At 57.6% G+C, this 19,090-nt stretch overlaps 1 protein-coding gene across 5 annotated transcripts in view; it reads left to right on the top strand.

The window, feature by feature from the left end:
- The window catches only part of CERS4 (ceramide synthase 4), a 30,963-nt gene extending 14,239 nt beyond the window's left edge, over positions 1 to 16,724 (top strand). For 3 of the 5 annotated variants that reach the window (XM_027584225.2, XM_027584224.2, XM_027584226.2), the window contains 10 exons: positions 8,607 to 8,780; positions 11,384 to 11,501; positions 12,198 to 12,316; positions 12,422 to 12,479; positions 12,764 to 12,814; positions 13,173 to 13,265; positions 13,521 to 13,649; positions 14,357 to 14,463; positions 16,036 to 16,192; positions 16,286 to 16,724. In XM_027584225.2, the coding sequence (XP_027440026.1) occupies positions 8,608 to 8,780; positions 11,384 to 11,501; positions 12,198 to 12,316; positions 12,422 to 12,479; positions 12,764 to 12,814; positions 13,173 to 13,265; positions 13,521 to 13,649; positions 14,357 to 14,463; positions 16,036 to 16,192; positions 16,286 to 16,462 (1,182 nt within the window). In that variant the 5' untranslated portion in view covers position 8,607 and the 3' untranslated portion in view covers positions 16,463 to 16,724. Of the gene's footprint in view, positions 1 to 8,214; positions 8,341 to 8,606; positions 8,781 to 11,383; positions 11,502 to 12,197; positions 12,317 to 12,421; positions 12,480 to 12,763; positions 12,815 to 13,172; positions 13,266 to 13,520; positions 13,650 to 14,356; positions 14,464 to 16,035; positions 16,193 to 16,285 lie in introns of those variants that run through there. The other 2 variants (XM_027584227.2, XM_027584223.2) reach the window with 2 other exon arrangements.
- The last annotated feature ends 2,366 nt before the right edge of the window (positions 16,725 to 19,090 follow it).

Genomic DNA, 19,090 nt, shown 5'->3' with positions numbered 1-19,090 from the left:
TCCCAGCACTGGGTGTGGGATAGTGCAGGGGTGCAGGGGGTCCGTAGGAGGGAGCAGATGCCATCAGGGGGGCCTGCGGCCAGCCCAAGGCAGCTGCGAGTGATCCTCATGGCCCCACTGGTGGGTGTTTTCTTTGGGGGCTGGGGGCATTGCCAAGGGGTGGTTCTGAGAAGGTGCAGCCAGGGGAGCGGGAGGGCTGAAGAGCGTGGCCAGTGGACTGGAGATACTGGGAAACCTGGTCCAGCTCACCTAAGCCCCCGAGCCTGCCGAGGGGTGTAAAAGTTAAGAAATCATGTGCTGAGGGGCGCCTGGGTGGCGCAGTCGGTTAAGCCTCCGACTCTTGATTTCGGCTCAGGTGGTGATCTCAGGGTCGTGGGATCGAGCCCCGCGTGGGGCTCAGCGCGGAGTCTGCTTGTCCCCCTCCCTCGGCTCCCTCCCCCACGTGCGCTCACTCTCTCTCTCTCAAGTAAATAAATAAAATCTTTAAAAAAAGAAATCACGTGCTGAGCAACTGGTGCCCTGAAAACACAGAGAGAAGGTGGGGGAGAAAACTCAATAGGTGGAGGCAAGCCTGGGGAGGCTTTGCAGGGTCCTGTGAGCCCTGAGCCCACTGATAGTACAGAGCAGCCCCCTTGCCACCCTGGTGAGCTTCCGGTTCTAGCTCTCTCCCTCGCTGGCTGAGTGGCCAGCAGCTTCTTGCTTTAAGCCTCAGGCTCCCCAGTTCCGAAATGGGGTGACAGTGGATCGCCTTTATGTCTTGGGGTGAGGCAGATGAACAAATAACAGATCTAGCAGGACAGGAGGGGCTGAAGGAACAAAACAGTGTGAGGAGATGGAATAATACACAGGCTTCTTTGGTAGTGATCTGAGAAGGTTTCTCTGAGCTGAGATGTGAGTAATGAGAGCTAGGCACAGGGATGTGTAGGGGAACGGCATGTGCAAAGGCCCTGGGGCAAGAATGAGCTTGGTGAGCTGGATACAGCACATGCAAAGACCCTGGGACAGGAATGAGCTTGATGAATTAGAAGGCCAGAAAGCAGCCATTGCAGTAAGTTGAGTTGGTGGGGTGTGGGAGGGTGTATCAACAGAACCAGAGTATGGAGGGCAGAAGTGTGTCTTTTTTTTTTTCTTATTTTTTAAATTATTTAAAATTTATTTATTTAGAGAGAGGAGAGGGAAAGAGAATCTTAAGCAGGCCCCACACCCAGTGCAGAGCCTGACACCGGGCTCAATCTCACGACCCTGAGATCATGACCTGGGTGGAAATCAAGAGTCAGACACTTAACCGACTGAGCTGCTCAGGCGCCCCTGGAAGTGTGTCTAAATATGAGGGGTTGGGGTATAAGGCAGAGTCCTGCCCCGGGGGCCGGGCAGGGAGCACAGCCTGTAGGACTCTGCTCAGAGAGTCCACAGTGCAGGAACCAAGGCTATCCGCAGGGGGCAGTAGGGGCTGTGGTTATCTTCACACAACCCCCACCCCACGTAACACATCATGTGTTCCCTGCCTGGGCCTCCAGCCACAGGAGTCAGGTGACCCCCGGCAGCAGGCCAGGCTGCAGGAGCGCGAGGTGTGTGTGTGTGTGTGTGTGTGTGTGTGTGTGTGTGTGTGTGTGTGTGTGTGTGTGTGTGTGTGTGTGTGTGTGTGTGTGTGTGTGTGTGTGTGTGTGTGTGTGTGTGTGTGTGTGTGTGTGTGTGTGTGTGTGTGTGTGTGTGTGTGTGTGTGTGTGTGTGTGTGTGTGTGTGTGTGTGTGTGTGTGTGTGTGTGTGTGTGTGTGTGTGTGTGTGTCCCCGTCCGTCCGTGGGCAGCCCAGACATCTGGAGTCTGAATTGATTTCTTTTTTCAAAACCCCGGGCAAGTCCTGTATTTCGAGCTAGGTTTAAAATAAAACAAACCTTCTGTGCATAGCCCTGCTCTGGCGGGCCATACTGGGGGGCATTCCAGAGTTCCAGGGAGCAATAGGGGTCCAGCCAGCCAGGGGTCAAACCCCCGAGGGGGGACAGGGATCCTGTGCTCATCTTGTCTTCCCCGTATCAGCACAAAGCCCTGATCTCTCTCTCCAGGTCTGAGGATATTTTTAGCCACTAAGAAGGATTATCAGAGTCTGGCTCCCAGGTGGCAGGGGCAGGGCTGGGAGTGAGGCCAAAGAGGTTTGAAGACACAGCAGCCTTGCTGGCGACTGGGGGCAGGGCAGGGGTGATGGGGATGTAGGCTCAGGCTGGTTGGGCTGGACCAGCCACTCACTCACTCGAAGATTCTCCAAATGACTCCTCGGTGGCCCTGGCCAAGCCCAGCCTGAGTTCACCAGCTACAGCTTTAAGGGAAAGCTGCAGAGGTCAGGGAGGTTCTGGGAAGAACCTTCCAGAACCTGCTGCATGCAGGCCAGCACCCCTCCTCCCCAGACTGCCCCTCATCCCAGCTTCCCCTCTCTGCTGCTAACAACATGCAAGTCAGTCCTATGTAGCGCTCACTCCACTACCCCATGTGCAAAGGGTTCCTGTTACCCATTTCACAGATGAGGGAACGGAGGCACAGAACGGCCTGGTTGCCTGCCTTAGGTTGCTCACCTGGTAAATGGGTGAGGCAGGAATCACCTCGCTGTGATACCCGTGTGGAGTGTTGGTGAACTGCCCGGCCCACTGGGCCCATACAACAGCCTGGAAAAACAGGCCGTCTGGCTGTACCCATTTTTCAGATGGGGCCACCGGGCCCAGTGTGGCGGAGTCACAGGAAATGAGCAGAGGAGCTGCGGCCCAAAGGAGAAAAATGAAAATTGATGAGGAATGCCACCCTGAGCCTCATTCCTTCCCATCCCCTGGGAAGGAGGTGTCTGTTGGGGGTCGGGTGGGGAGTGGAAGAGAAGTCTGGGCCTTGCTGGCCATGAATGTCCAGTAACAGCCGCACCTGAGCCCCTCCTGTGTGCTAGGTGGGGACAGACAGACAGGTTAGAGAAAGGGTAGGGCTTCCAGGGCTGAGACATCTGCAGTCAAGGTGGGGTAGTCTGACACGGACACCAGAAAGGGCTGGGCTTGCTTAGGCTGAGGGGACTGGGGTTCCAGGCTGATCATGCTTCCTTCCTTCTCCACCCCCCACTGTCTCTAAAAAGACTTCATAACTAGCTCCCAGCATCACAGTGAGTGAAGCAGGGCTGGGGGAGTGCACTTTAACTAAACCCAAGGTGGAGGCAATCGGGAGGTACCTCCAGGAGGAAGTGACAAATGAACTGGGTTTTGAGGGATGCCTAGGAGTTTGTCAGACAGACAAGGAAGGTGTGTAAGCCCTGTGGAGACAGACCTTGCCTGCTTCCCTCACTGTTTAGTGTCCTCAGCACCCAGCATAGGGCAATAGATATTCAGTGGGCATTCTAGGCAGAAGACAGCACTTGTAAAAGCTGGCTGTGTGAAATCCTATGGTGTGGTGGGAGCAGAAAGTGTCAGGCAGTGGATGGGGGGCTTGGAAGCCGGAATATCGGCAGAGGCCTGAGATTGGAAGATGTCCTTGCTCTTGGTGTTACCCCTTGTCTCTGAAGCTCATCACGATTTGCAAGCAGCACGGCGGTGGTGGATCCTCATCTGGGCACCCTTGAATGAGAGAAGAATATGGGATTGGGGGCCTGGACTCCTGGATACCTGCTTCAGCTCTGGCTGGCTGGGGGCTTTCCTGGGACTCCCAACCCATTTCCATCTGCACTAAGCAGCGGGGGGGGGCGGGGGGGGTTGCTGAGAGAGTAGGAGGAGGCTGGAGAGGCCATGCAGTAGGCGTGGCTCTGGTTGGGAGGTGGGAATGCCCCGCTGGGCATGTGCCCTCAGGCCCCAGGGGGTGCTCCAGATCAAGCCAACCTTGCCTGTTAGTGAAGCTAGTTTCTTGTAGAGCAATCAACCCACCCAGGCAGAAGTCTCTGCATCCATCTGTCCATTCTGTCTGGGCCATCTGAGCCTGGTGGGTCTAGACTGGCCATGTCACACACCCTTGACCATTTGTCAAGCTGCTGCCACGGCTCATCACCTCCCTGACTGCCGGATGCCCCACGGGTTCGGTCTGCGGGCTGCTCCTTCATCTCCCCCCTCCCTGGGCCATTCCATCCATCCCCATGGACTTGAACGTCAGCCACATGCTGGTTCTGAGACCCAGACTCTGACAGCTTTTCTTTTTTCTGTATTTGACTTGTGATGTTATGATTTATAGTAAGAAATAAAAATTTGGTCTTTGATCCTGGTCTCACACAGAGCTCCTAAAACCCTTGGAATTTCCTGCAATAAGAATGATCTAGGTGTCTTTTATTAGGTTAACACGGTGACTTTTGGAAAGCCCCTGGGTCACGGAAGGAGAGGGGCTGGGTGTCAGGGAAGGCAACCATGAATACAGAGTAGAAATTCAGTGCCGCCCCCTCCCACCTCCAGGGAGGGGAGAGGGGCTGCAGGCTGACTCATTCATCAATGATCAATGATGTAATCAAGCATACCTTTGTAATGAAGCCTCCCTGAAAACCCGAAGGGCGAGGTTCAGAGAGCTTCCTGGTTGGTGCACGCATGGAAATTTGGGGAGAGTAGTGCCCGTGGAGGTGGGCGCCCCTCCCCTACACCTTGCTCTTCATCCAGCTATTCCTGAGTTGTGTCCTTTTGTAATGAAACGGTGATCTAGTAAGTAAAATGTCTCTCGGAGTTCTGTGAGCCACTCCAGCAAATTACTCAAAACCCTCAGGAGGGGTTCCAGGGATCCTTTGATTTATAGCCAGTTGGTCAGAAGCGCAGGTGATGATTTAATTTAGACACACTTGGTGGCTGAAGTTGGGGGGACAGTCTCTGTAGGACTGAGCCCTTACCCTGTGGGATCTGATGCTGTCTCCAGGTAGAGTGTCAGAACTCAGTTGAGTTGCAGAACAGCCAACTGGCAACGGGGGGTGGGGAACAAGCCCACATGGTGGAATTGGAATCAGAATTGTAGACTTTTAAAGCGCAGGCATTTTAATTGGCATGAGTAAAGGGCCCACATCACTGATGCATAACTCAGTGAATTTTCTCAACCAGAAGAGCACCCAGATCAGTAGACAGAACATGCCAGCCTTAGGCAACCCCACAGGGCCCCTCTGGTCACTGTCTGTCTCCAGAGCAGCCACCTGTCTGATGCCCAGCAATGTGGTAGGCAGAATAATGCCCCCCAAAGATGCCCACGTTCTAATCCTGGAGCTTCATATGGCGATGGGGAATAGAGGTTGCTGATCAGCTGACCTTGACATGGGGGCTGACCCCTGATTCTCCAGTGACTCAGTGTCATCAGAGAGGTCTTTATTAGAGGGAGGCTGGAGGGTCAGAGAGAGAGATGGCTTTGAAGACAGAAGACGGGACCCTCATCCAAGGAGTGTAAGTGGCCTCTAGAAGCCAGAAAAGGCAGGAACAGATTCCCCCCTGGAGCTCTGGACGGAGCCCAGCCCTGCCCAACCTTGCGTTCAGCCCAGCAAGCCCCATCTCCTGAGCCCCAGAATTGAGAGAGAGTACATCTGCATCGTTTGAAGCCACTGGGTTAGTGGTAACCTGGGACACTGATGCTGGCATCCTCGGTTGGTTTTGCCTGCTGTTGAACTTGATAAAAATGGAATCCTGTGTGCGTGTGTCTCTTCCTCTGGCTCCTGTCTGGAGGGTGTTCAGTTATTGGGGGCTCTGCCTCCAAAATGTCTCTGCAGGGGCGCCTGGTGGGTTCAGTCGGAAGATCGAGCAACTCTTGATCTCAGGGTCATGAGTTCGAGCCCCATGTTGGGTGTAGAGATTACTTAAAAATAAATAAACTAACAAACAAGCTTAAAAAAATAGTCTCTGGAAACCTGCTCCTCCCCTCCACCTCCTTCCAGTGGATAGCCCCTCCTTCCGGCCTCCAAAAGGCCACTTCCCACAAGGCTGCCAAACCCCCGTGGCTTGTGTTCTTTTTTTTTTTTTAAAGGTTTTATTTATTTATTTGACAGAGAGAGAGACAGCGAGAGAGGGAACACAAGCAGGGGGAGTGGGAGAGGGAGAAGCAGGCTTCCTGCCGAGCAGGGAGCCCGATGCGGGGCTCGATCCCAGGACCCTGGGACCATGACCTGAGCCGAAGGCAGACGCTTAACGACTGAGCCACCCAGGCGCCCCGTGGCTTGTGTTCTTATCTAAAATAAAACTAAGGGCCACAGAACCCTCACACTCCACGGGTGGGAGTGGAAAATGGTACAGCCACCCCAGAAAACAGTTTGGCCATTGGTTATGAAGTTGGACAGGCAGCTTCCCTGTGATCCAGCCATTCCACCCCTGGGGGTTGGCCAGGGAGACATGTATGCAATTAACAGCTTTGCTCATAATCACCCCAAATGGGAAGCATCCCAGTCACCCATCCACAAGCAAATGATATGTATCCACGATTCAGTAAAAAAAAAAAAAAAAAAGCTACCAATAGATGCTATGACATGGATGAATTTCAAAACCATTACATGGAGCGAAAGAAGCCAGACACAAAGGTGGAGTGTGTGATTCTGTTTCTATGAAGTTCTAGCACAGACGGAACGAATGCATGATGGAAACAAAAATCAGGACAGAGGTGACCTTTGGACGGGGGAGATGGAGATTGACCGGAGAGGGACACGAGAGCTTTGTGGAGGGATGGGAATATTCGTGGTTGGAGGCTGTGTCATGCAGGTACCTGTATTTGTCCAAACTCGGCGACTGTACGCTTAAGGATTTATGCATTTCGCTCTAGTAAATTTTATCTTCAAAGAAAAAAAAACCCATTAGCAAATACTGAAGCCTAGCTAATGATCTGCATGCTGAAATATTTAGGGGTGATGCAACTTGATGTCTGCTGCTTATTTTAAAATGCATCCGGAAAAATAAGATGGCCTGATTGGGGGGGGGAAGGAGGGGGGCGGATGGGCAGGGGAAGGAGGGGGGTGGATGGATGCACTGACAGATATGAAATAGAGCAGGTAGAACAAAATGTGGACGGTAGAATCTAGTGGTGGGTTCTGGGAGTTCACTGTAAATTCTTTCAACTTTTCTGTAGGTTTGAAATTTTTCATCACAAATGTCGGGGGACGTCATCCCAACTCCTCCCTGAAGCCCACAGGCCCTGTATGACCTGCCCCTGTCCCCTCCCTGCCTTCCCCTCCTCCCTCTCTCCCCCTCACTCATTCCGCTACAGCCACAGGGGCCTCTTGCTGTTCCCCCAACACTCTGAGCTCGGTTCTGCCTCAGGGCCTTTGCACCTGCTGCTTCTTTCTCTGAAAGTCCCTCCCTACCACCACTACTCTCTTCTGCATAAACCCAGGCCCTCCTCATCTCTGGGTCTCTGCTCAGATGGTATCTCCTTAGGCTTTCATTGGTCACCTCATTTAAAATCATGGTACCCTGCTCATTTTCAAGCAGCCCCATCACACGGTCCTATCTCATTTATGAATCTGCGTACTTGTGTGTCGGCTGACCCCCCTGCTGGGCTGAGAGCTCCACAGGGACAGGAATGGGTCTACTTTTTTCTCCACTGTGTCCCCAACACCTAGCCACATTCTGGCATGAACAAGTCAGATAACAGAGGGACAGCTGGGTGGGCAGATGGATGGATGGACAGACAGATGGGTGGATGGACAGATGTGTAGATGGACAAGGTGGGCAGGCGGATGGATGAACAGATGATGGATGGATGGACAGATGGATGACTGGTCGGTGGGTTGGTTGGTGGATGGAGGGACAGATGGATGGACAGACAGATCAGCAGGTAATAAGGCGGATGGATGGATGGATGGATGGGTGGATGGATGGACAGACATAATGATGAACAAACATCCCAAGTGGGGACCAGTGTGGGGGGTCTGGGCACTTGTCTTAAGATCTTGGGAAAGGGCAAAGCTGCTTGGGCTCCTCAAGACGGCCGCTGGAAAGCCTTGGTGGAAGGAAGGCATACCTGTACTGCCCCAGTGACCTGGCAAGCATGTCATGCACCAGGCACGCTTGCCCAACCGCAACCCAGCCTCGTAGCAAGCGAGGCTGCCGACGTTCACACCTGGACCCAGCCTCGTGGCAAGCGAGGCTGCCGACGTTCACACCTGGACCCAGCCTCGTGGCAAGCGAGGCTGCCGACGTTCACACCTGGACCCAGCCTCGTGGCAAGCGAGGCTGCCGACGTTCACACCTGGAAGGATGCTCAGGAAGCGAACTGCAGATTTCCTCAGCTGGTCATCTTTGGGCTGCATTTGGAGGCACTTTCCCACATGGAGACCTTCCTGGACGTTTGAGAACTCAACTTTATGACTCCAGTCAGCCAGTCCCCTGACTTCTGGCCACCTTTTTTGTACCTGTGAAGTGCAAAGTAATAACCCTTTTCATGAGGTGTGTTTTCAGGGCTAGCAGGCACCCGGGGAAGCACTTGGTGTTGTGAGGCTGGGCTGACAGGTGGGCTACTGCCCCTGTTTGACAAATGAACTTGAGATTCAGAGCCGGCAGGTCACTTGCCTGAGGGCACCCAGCCCAAGTCCCTCCTTAACCCAGGCTGTGATAAACTCAAGGTTGCCGGGCATCGGGGGACAGGTGTCGAGGATGGGATGGTGGGCCCTCCTGTGTGCCACGCTCCCGTTAACTGGACTATGTGCCCACAGGATGTGGTCCAGCTTCAGCGAATGGTTTTGGCAGGAGAGGTTGTGGCTGCCACCCAACAACTCGTGGGCTGCCCTGGAGGACCGGGATGGCCTGGTCTATGCCCACCCCCGGGATATGCTGGCAGCCCTGCCCCTGGCGCTGGCCCTGGTGGTCATGCGCTTCATCTTCGAGAGGTGAGTGTCCGCCTCTCGGCGGTGCCCGGCCCTGCTGTCGCTCCCCTGTGCGCAGTGCTCACCCTGGCCATCCGTCCTGTGTGGTTTTCGTCCTAATGCGTCCTGGATGGAGCCTGGCTTGGAGCCCGCGTGCCTTTCCCGGCTCCACCTCGTCCCTAGCCGCTACCGCCCACACTCTTCCAGCCTCTGAGGGCTGGTTTGCTGTGTCGTCAGCAAATGGGGTGAGGCCCTGGAGGGCGTGTTCTTGCTTTGCTGACCAAGGATGGGTCTGCAGAGGCCCGTCAGCAAGCAAAGAAACTTTTTTTTTTCTTTTTAAGATTTTATTTGAGAGAGAGAGAGAGATCACCAGCGGGGGTGGGGGGGTAGGGGGGTGGGGGAAGGGTAGAGGGAGAAGCAGAAGCAGACTCCCTGCTGAGCAGGAAGCCCAATGCAATGGGGGGGAGGAGCCCCCACCTCAGGACCCTGAGATGATCTGAGCCGAAGGCAGTTGCTTAACCACTTAACCAACTGAGCCACCCAGGCGCCCGAGCAAAGAGCAAAGAAATTCTTGCCCACTCCCTCCTGCCTCTCTCCTATAGGCAAGGTGACCCTCAACCTCACCATCCCCCCCCATCCCCCACAACCCCCAGCTCACCCCACCATCCCCCCTCAGCCCCCACCTCACCCTCTCCACCCCTCCCTCCTGGCTCCTAACACCTTCCCTCCTCCCTTTGTAGCCAAAGGAAGGAGCAAAAGCACTCTGGCCTCCCCTTTTGTGCCTAAACTAGCCCCGCCTCCCCTTCTTCTGTCCCCCTCCCCAGCCTCTTGCAGCCTGGTGCTGCCCCCCCCCCCCCCCCCCGGAATATACGCCACCACCACCACCCGCAGGTTCCCAGCAACCTGGTTGCCAAACCCTGTAGATTTTCAGTCGTTTCTCATGGGACCCAGACCCTGCTTCAAACCGGGTCTCCTCTTGCCCTGGCTGGCTGCCTCCTGGGTGAGAGCACCTCTCCTGGCGTCCCTTCCCGGGGTCGCAGGTAGCCCCACCCTTCCCACACTGACCAGCTCTGTAGTCAAAGCTTTCAGACCTGCCCTGCCAGGCCCCTTTGCTGCTGGGCCCCCCATGATCAGCCACCCCTGCAAGGTTCCCCCTCCTGCCTCCCTCCCTCCCCACGCCCTCCGCAGGTCCGGTACCTCGTATGCAGCCACCTGGCCTTTGCACTCACCCCTCTGCAGTTCCTTCAAGGCTGGGTTGCAGGAAGCCCACAGGGCCCCTCTGCTGTCCCTCCCCCACCCCCCAGAGCCCTTAGCCCCCTTCAGCCTCCGCTTTGGGTCCCTGGCTTTGTCCTGCCCTGACCACAGGGACACGGGAGCATTCTGCATCTTGCTTTGTCTCTCCGGTTCCTGTCTGGGCTCCCTGGATACAGCCTGGACCCCGGGGGGACCCAGGGAATACCCACTGAGGTTGAATTTATTTAATAGATACCCTCTAAGCGCCTACTCTGTGCCCACCATTGCTCTGAGCAGCTTATGCGTCCTAGCTCTCAGGGCAACCCTGTGAGGTGGTACTATTATCCCCATTTTACAGACTAGGAAATGGAGGCCCAGAGGTCAAGGGAGGCCTGTGGTCACACACAGGGTAGGTCATCTGGGATTGAGGCTTTGCCTGAGGGATTCTAAGAGGCTCAAGTCAGCCAGGCTTTGAAGGGCGAGTCGCCACCTTTTCTGCGGGGACGGGGTCGGGGGGGGGGGTGGACGTCAGACTATGCCCAGGTTCACTACTGGAACCTGGAGTGGGGGGTTGTGTATTTAACTGATGGCCTCATCAGAGGTGGGGGGGTGTGTTCACATCCCAGAGGTGTCCTTTCATAGGGCCATGGGGATTGGATAGCTTTTCCAGGGTCGAAGGCAGAGGTTCTCGCCATTTTTGAAGTAAATCCTGGGCCAGTCTGCTACTCACTCGCTGTGTAACCTTGGGCATCTCTCTGACCTGTCTGGGCCTCAGTTTGCCCATCAGGACAATGGGGACTTTGACAATAGAGCTAAATGAACCGGCAGCTAATGTGGACTTGGACCCATGCTTGGCAGATGTCAGCACTCAAGAAATGACAGTCCCCTCCTCCCCCACTCCCCGTCATGATTTGAGTCTGGAAGGAGTTCCTTGCTGAGCTGCTTTGAGCCTCAGTTTCCCCAAATGCAGGGTGATGTTTGGTGGGTATGAAGTTCGGGGGGCGGGGTCTAGTGGGATGTATGATGACTGGCCAGGGACCAGGCCCCTCCACATGTCCACACTGGGAGAAGGGAGGCCTGAGAGGGAGTGCACCTGCTCCTTTCTGCCTTTGGGGACCCCCCAGCCTGGCAGGAGACAGACAAGGATCCGGACCACCATGAGACAGGCAGTGAGGGGACTCTCCTTCCTGTTTGGAGCTGAGTGGAGCTGCTTGAGACCCCAAAAGTTAACTTCCACATCCCCACCCTGAAGACCGGCCGCCCAGCTGCCTTTCTTAGGTTTGGTCCCAGTGCAGCGGCCAGACTACCCCTCCAGGCTCCCAGTGTGTGACCTGGCCCCTCTGAGCCTCAGTTTCCCCACCTGGATTGACAGGCTCTGTCTCCCCTGCATCCAGATTTGTTGGCATGCCCCTGAGTCGGTTGCTAGGTGTGCGCAATCATGCCAGGAGGCTGGTGAAGCCCAATGCCACTCTGGAGAAGTACTTCCTCACAGAAGGGTGGAAGCCCAAGGAGGTGAGAGCCCCGATGCCCCTCTCCATCCCCGTCGGCCTGCAGGGGAGGGGGGGGCTTGTGGATGGGGCCTGGGGGTGGGATGGGGCCCCGTTGTCAGGAACAGGGAAAGCCCAGGGCAGCCTCTGTGCCCCCACAGCGCTCCTACCCCCACTCCACCAGCCAGCCCAGCTGGCCCAGTGGGCAGATCCTGCGCCTGGGGGGGGTGGGGAGCAGGTCTCTGCTGAGCTGGTGAGAGAGGAAGGACTGACTGCTTGGCGAGGGGGGGGGCGTTGACCACAGCAGACCTGTGATGGCCCCCATTCCCATCTGTACTGTACTGTGGCTCTCGGTAGAGGGGACCTTCCCCCGCCGCAGTCACCCTCCCTCTGCAGGTAGGGGTGGGAGGCAAGGTCTTAACTGCCTGCCTGGGGAGAGGGTAAGACCTGACTCTTCTGGAAGGGTATAGGAAAACCTGTAGGGGGGCTGCCCCACCCCCAGCCGCTTTCTTAGTCCCAGTCCCCATCAGCCACCTGCCTCTCCTGTGAGCAGGGCTGATTTTCATACGGCCTGTTTTGGGGGGACCCCCCCCATGTCCGTAGGCAGACAATCCCACAGGCGAGGTCTGGGGTAGAGGGGGAGCACAGCTGGGTCTCATCTGTCCTGGGACATGGACGGGAAGCCTCCTCTGTGACTCCCCCCGCCATCACCTCTCCCCAGCCCCAGATGGCCCTCCTCGCGGCCCAGTGTGGCCTCACACTGCAGCAGACCCAGCGCTGGTTCCGGAGGCGCCGGAACCAGGACCGGCCCTGCCTGACCAAGAAGTTCTGCGAGGCCAGGTAAGCCCGGGGTGGGGCTGAGGCGGGGGGCTCTGGGGGTGCGGGGCGGGGGGGTGGAGTCCGGGCCTCCGGTGGCTGCCTCATGGGCTCCCTCCCCATCTGCAGCTGGAGGTTTGCTTTCTACCTGTGCTCCTTCTTCGGTGGCTTGTCCGTCCTCTACCACGTGAGTGTTCCTGGCCGCTTGCCTCCCCCGCCACCTATCCCACAAGCCCTTGCGGTGCACTGGGCCTGGACTGGGGGGTGCGGAGGGGTTCGGGCAGAGGGAGCCCATGCAAAAGCGTCTGCTCAGGTGCCTTTTGAGGACACACCGTGCACGGGAGCTGGGGATCCGCAGCCCACAGCTCTGGGTCTAGAATGAGAGCAGCCCTGGGCAGGGCCCCCCCGGGGGGCGGGATAGAGGGCTGGGCTCTGACCTCTGGGCAGCCTCAGACTCCCGTGTCCCTGCAGGAGTCATGGCTGTGGACACCGGCAATGTGCTGGGACAGTTACCCAAATCAGGTGAGTGGCAGGTGGAGCTTGGAGGCTGGGGGTGGGGGGTGGGGGTGGTTAGAGTTCCTTCAGCCACAGACGGGAGAGCGAACCGCGGACATCACACGACTCCCCTCCGAGTTCCACTCTGTATTTTTGCCTCCCCTGCGGAATGGGGAGGGACCAGACACCGGGAAACTCCGAGCAGGAGCTGCTGCAAAACCACTGGCCCTTGACTACCTCCAGGGACGGGGAGCTTACACCTTCTTCACTCATTGGGATTCAAGGGTCCTGGTTCTGAGCAAGCGAGGAGGGCCCTGAGCCATGCCCCGCCACCCCCGAGCCTCGACCCCCGCCCCGCAGCTAACCTTGCCCCACGTCCCCGCAGCCCCTGAAACCGGCCCTCTACTATTGGTACCTCCTGGAGCTGAGTTTCTACATCTCACTGCTGATCACGCTGCCCTTTGATGTCAAGCGTAAGGTGAGCCTGGGCCGAGAATCTGGCTGGGAAGTGATGCTGGGGTTGGGGGACGAGGTTGTGATCCAGTCACACATAGGGAGGGATGGCTTCACCCCCTACCCTGAGACACCCCCCCACCGTGCCTCAGGCCGGAGGACCTGCAGTCCACAAGGTACAGATGCCAGCCAGCCAGCCAGCCCCCAGAGAGGGCCTGCCCCCAGCCCAGTGGGGTGCCCCCCCAGACTCATCCCTGCTGTGACCCACCGTCTCCCGCAGGATTTCAAGGAGCAGGTGGCACACCACTTCGTGACCATCATCCTGATCGTGTTCTCCTACAGCTCAAACCTGCTGCGCATCGGCTCCCTGGTGCTGCTGCTGCACGACGCCTCCGACTACCTCCTGGAGGTGGGCCTGGCCCGCCTGACCCCGCCCTCAGCCCCACCCTCCCAGCCTGACCCCGCCCCTGCCCCACCCTCCCAGCCTGACCCCGCCCCAGCCCCACCCTCCCAGCCTGACCCCGCCCCAGCCCCACCCTTGCAGCCTGACCCGCCCCAGCCCCACCCTCCCAGCCTGACCCCGCCCCTGCCCCATCCTCCCAGCCCCACCCTCCCAGCCTGGCCCCGCCCCCAGCCCATCCTCCCAGCCCCACCCTCCCAGCCTGACCCCACCCCCAGCCCCACCCTCCCCCCAGCCCCATCCTCCCAGCCCAACCCTCCCCCGCCCCATCCTCCCAGCCCCATCCTCCCAGCCCGACTCTCCCCCGCTCCACCCTGACCCCGCCCCCACCCACCCCCCAGCCTGATCCCGCCCCCACCCCACCCTCCCAGCCTGATCCTCCCCCCAACCCCACCCTCCCAGCCCCATCTCCCAGCCTTCCCGGGAGGGGAGGCCCCACCCCGCCCCGCCTCCCTGCCGTGAGACCACGCGCCCTTGTGGCTTCCAGGGAAATGAAGCTTCTCACACTCCCGGAGGCACACGCTTCACCTTTCTCGACAGTACCTGGAGAGGAGGCCCTGCCCTTTCCCAGCACCCTCCTTCTCACCTATTCGCCCCTTCCCCTCCTCCCTCGCCACCATTGGCCTGAGGCCGTTTCTCTCTGCCGCCCTCCGCAGGCCGGTAAGATGTTCAATTACACGAACAGGCGGAAAGTGTGCGACGCCCTCTTCATCATCTTCTCCTTGGTCTTCTTCTATACTCGCCTCGTGCTCTTCCCTACAAAGTAAGTCTGCCCTCCCGCTGGTTGGGGAGCAGGGAGGGAGGGCATGTCTGAGATCCAGGCCTACCTCACCCTGCGTTTCCTGACCCATGCAGTTGGGGGTGTTGGCCAGGAGGCCTCCAGGAGAAGGCAAGGAAAGGTGTTCCTGGCACTGAGCACAGCATTCTGGGCTCAATCATTCTCCCCTGTGCCCAGAACATGGAGGTGGCAGCAGGGTTGGGCACACACTCACTAAAGTCTTTTGCCCAGTCTGTTTGCTGATGAGGGAGCAACATGAAGATACCTGCTCAAGTGAAGCTGACGTGGGGTGGGTGGGGACTATAATAAATAAGGCAAACAAGTAGAATATAAAGCATGAGAAAGTGATTTGCTAAAGAGAAAATGAGGTTGGGAAGAGCACAGGAAGTGTGTAGGTAGTTGGAATTAGGGTGGTCAGGGAAGACGTCACTGATGGCATTCATAGAGAGAGACTGGAGGGAGAAAACCTACATTGATCATAGGCAAAGAGTGGTCCAAGCAGCAAGCACAGCATGTGCAAAGGCCTGGGGGCAGGACTGGGCCTGCCGTGGAGGTACAGCAAGGAGGCCCATGTGGCTGGAGCAGAGTGAGCGAGGGGGAGACAGGGAAGAAGGGACGGACGGGGCAGGTCATTCCAGGCTTTGGGGGCCTCAGGAAGGGCTTAGGCTTTTACACCAGTGAGGAGGGAGCCCTGGAGGGCTGTGTGCGGAAGAGGGACAGACCTGGCTCAGGCTCACAGGCGTCCTCTGGTGGCTGCTGGGGAACAGCTGGTGAGAGGCCTGAGCAGGAACTGGGGAGGCCTGGGGAGGTAGAGCCCAGGAGACTGCGCTGGCCCAGGTGAGCCATGGTGGGGCTGGACCACTGCAGGTGACAGAGGTGGGTACACTCGGGGGGTCACTCGAGGGTCATGAAACAGGCATGAGTTCAGAGTTGCTGCTTGAGCAGGTGCTCAGCTTTGGCTGTGCTGGTTTGTGGGGTCTGTCTAGAACCCCAGGCTTCTAGACAGAGATGCACATGTACATGTCCAGAGTTTGCAGCCACAAGACTGGATGGGGTCACTGGGTGACCTGGAGCCCCCGAAATTTGTAGGTCGGGGCAGCCTGTGAAGGAGACAGGAATGCGGGCCCCTGAAGGCCCAGGAGGAGAGCATCAGGAAGGGAGGGCCAGCTGCCTGAGCCAGGCTGGCCACTGGTGACCCCACAGCCAAGCCGGGGGCAGGGCGGGGCGAAAGCTCACTGCCTGGGGGGCCAGGGGGGGCTCTGAGGAGAGAAGAGAAGGTGTGAAAGAACACGCAGGGGAGCAGCTAGACCAGCAAGCATCCCCTTAGGGTTCATGGTCATGAATGGCCAGTCAGCAAGTGCGCGTTCTAACAGTTTAATATGACCAGGTGAGAGGGGCGCTTAAATGCCCAGCTACAGAACACTGCTATCCCTCTGGAGGGCAGAGGGAGCCATGGAAGGTTCTGGAACAAGGAGGGTCACACAAGTTAGAGGTCCCAGGGACTGAGGGCTGCGGCCGCTGCTGAAGCCCCATCTCCCTCCTGCTTCGCTGCTGTAGGATCCTCTATACCACATACTACGAGTCCATTGCTGAGCGGAGCCCCTTCTTTGGCTACTACTTCTTCAACGTCCTGCTGATGGTGCTGCAGCTGCTGCACGTGTTCTGGTCTGGCCTCATCCTCCGCATGCTCTGCAGCTTCCTGAAGAAAGGCCGGGTAGGGCCGGGGGGGGGGGGTGGCTTGTGTGTGCCCCGCTGCAGCCCCCAGGCCCGGCCCGGCCCAAGCCTCACACCCCTCCCTGTTCCCCAGATGGAGAAGGACGTCCGCAGCGACGTGGAGGAGTCCGATTCGAGCGACGGGGAGGCGGACCAGGGGCACCTGCCGCTGAAGAATGGCGCCACTCACAGGCCCGGGGCAGCCCCCATGGACGGCCCTCGGAGCCGGCTCGCTGGGCGGCTGGCCAACGGGCACACACCGGCCACATAGCCAGCCGAGGACTGGCCTTGAGGGCTGGCCCCCTGTGCCCCGTGGCTGGGATTTATGGGGTGGCTGGACTGGTGGCCCTGGGGCCAGTGCTGGAGACAGGGACGGCCCTCCCCTGGGGGAGGGGGGTGAGGGCTAATGATCTCTCTCCAGCCCCTTCCTTCTGCCCGCCCTTCCCTTCTCCCTTCCCTTGGGCAGCAGGCCACCTCCGCAGCCCACCAGAGCCAGCTCCAGGCCGAAAGGAGTCCAATAAAACTTGAATGGAGCCAAATTCTCTGAGAGCTTATGTCCCTGTTAGAGTTCCTCGTCCGTCCCTGGAGGCCCCAAGGGGTCTCTAATTACATATCCTACTGATGAGACACTCACCTTCACCCCAAGACACATGCCCACCCCCAGCGGACTCAGCAGGCAGTGCAGAGAGACCCCCCCCACCCCAGGTGAGTCCCTGGCTCCCAGCCAAGACTAGAGCCAAGCCACCTCTTTCCAACATGGGGCCGCCCTTGGCCAGCCACTCACAGACCCAGCTTAAAGGGGAGAAGGCAGTAGGCTCACCCAAGTCAGGGTGGGCAGCCCCTGCTCGAGGCTGGCAGAATCCCAGGGCCTCCGTGGAGACACTGAAATGGGGCCCAGGGGATGAGTTCCAGTGGGCTCCCCCAGGATCAGCCTGGGGGAGGTCACCACCTCTGCAGGAGCTCCGCGGGAAGGTGTGGAGGGTCTGGGAATCATACCACAAGCGCCCCCGCCGTGCAGGGCCAGATGTGCTGCCCCCAGGGGCACTGAAGAGGAGAGGCCTGGGGTCGAGAGGTGGCAGAGGACAGGGACAGGAGAGGAAGTGTGTGAGAGGCCAGGTCACTGAGAGCAAGGAAGAAGAGAGAAAGGACCCTCCCAGAGGTGCAGAGGTGGAAGTGGAAGAGGGGGGCTGGGAGGGTGGGGGGAAGGGGGAGGCGACCACCAAGCTGGGCCCAGGGGCAGGGGTATGGATCTGGTAGTTCTGCTCAGCAAAAGGGACGAGAACGGCCCTGCTTTGTTGCCCCTGGGAGAGAGAACAGGAGGAAGGACAGGGAAGGGGGGGCAAATAGGAACTGCAGGTGGCCCAGGAACAAGCACACAGGAGGCGAGACAGGAGGGACACTGAGGGGCCGGAGAAAGAGGCACCGGGAGAGGCGGCAGCCAGCGTGAGCTGGGCGGGGGCACGGGGAGCTGGAGAGATGTTCAAGACTCGATGGAAAGACCTGGAGGGAAGAGAAAGGAGAGAACAAGAAGCAAAGCAGGAGGGGTCCCTGGGGGGCTCAGTCGGTTAAGCGTCTGCCTTCGGCTCAGGTCATGATCCCAGGGTGCTGGGATCGAGCCCCATGTCGGGCTCCCTGCTCCGCGGGGAGCCTGCTTCTCCCTCTCCCGTTCCCCCTGCTTGTGCTCCCCTTCTCTGCACCAACTAAATAAATAAAATTGTTTTTAAAAAAAAGGGGGTGGCACCTGGGTGGCTCAGTCCTTAAGCGTCTGCCTTCGGCTCAGGTCATGATCCCGGGGTCCTGGGATCGAGCCCCACATCGGGCTCCCTGCTCTGCGGGAAGCCTGCTTCTCCCTCTCCCTCTCCTCCTGCTTGTGTTCCCTCTCTCGCTGTGCCTCTGTCTGTCAGATAAATAAAATCTTTTAAAAAAGAGAGAGAAGCAATGTCAATTGCCCCTCAGTTTCTAAACCTCCGCAGAGAGCTGATCGGAGAGGGGAAGGGAGGAAGGCGAGCAGGTGGTCCGCGGGAAGGGCGTGAATGGAGGGATGCTCGCGCTCACTCGGCGTAAGCAGGGGGCAGCTGAAGACCGCAGTGAGATCCCTTTCTCACCAGCTGTCCTGGTACAAACACTGTTGGGACTGGCAGAGAAAAGGGACCGGTCCTGGTGAGCCCCCGGAAGCGGGGAATCTGGCCAGAACCAAAAGGACACACACCTTTCCTCATTATCCCTAGAGACACATCCAGATATTCTGAGTACACTCAAATCAGCAAGAAACGACAACAGGTCTACTAAAGAAAAGAAGACCAAAAGACATGGACATTGATAGCAGAAGAAACAGTCAAGACCAAGCTGTCATCATCAAGACAGTATGGTACTGGCACAAAAACAGACACATCGATCAATGGAACAGAACCGAGAGCCCAGAAATGGACCCTCAACTCTATGGTCAACTCATCTTTGACAAAGCAGGAAAGAATGTCCAATGGAATAAAGACAGTCTCTTCAACAAATGGTGTTGGGAAAATTGGACAGCCACCTGCAGAAGAATGAAACTGGACCCTTTCCTTACACCACACACAAAAATAGACTCCAAATGGTTGAAAGACCTAAATGTGAGACAGGAGTCCATCAAAATCCTAAAGGAGAACACAGGCAGCAACCTCTTCGACCTCAGCCACAGCAACTTCTTCCTAGAGACATTACCAAAGGCAAGGGAAGCAAGGGCAAAAATGAACTATTGGGATTTCATCAGGATAAAAAGCTTTTGCACAGCCAAAGAAACAGTCCACAAAACCAAAAGACAACCGACAGAGTGGGAGAAAATATTTGCAAATGATATATCAGATAAAGGGCTAGTATCCAAAATCTATAAAAAACTTATCAAACTCAACACCCAAAGAAC

This window comes from Zalophus californianus, chromosome 1 (genome assembly GCF_009762305.2).
Source record: "Zalophus californianus isolate mZalCal1 chromosome 1, mZalCal1.pri.v2, whole genome shotgun sequence".
In the NCBI taxonomy this organism is placed as follows: domain Eukaryota; kingdom Metazoa; phylum Chordata; class Mammalia; order Carnivora; family Otariidae; genus Zalophus; species Zalophus californianus.
This window is presented reverse-complemented; position numbering and strand designations above follow the sequence as displayed.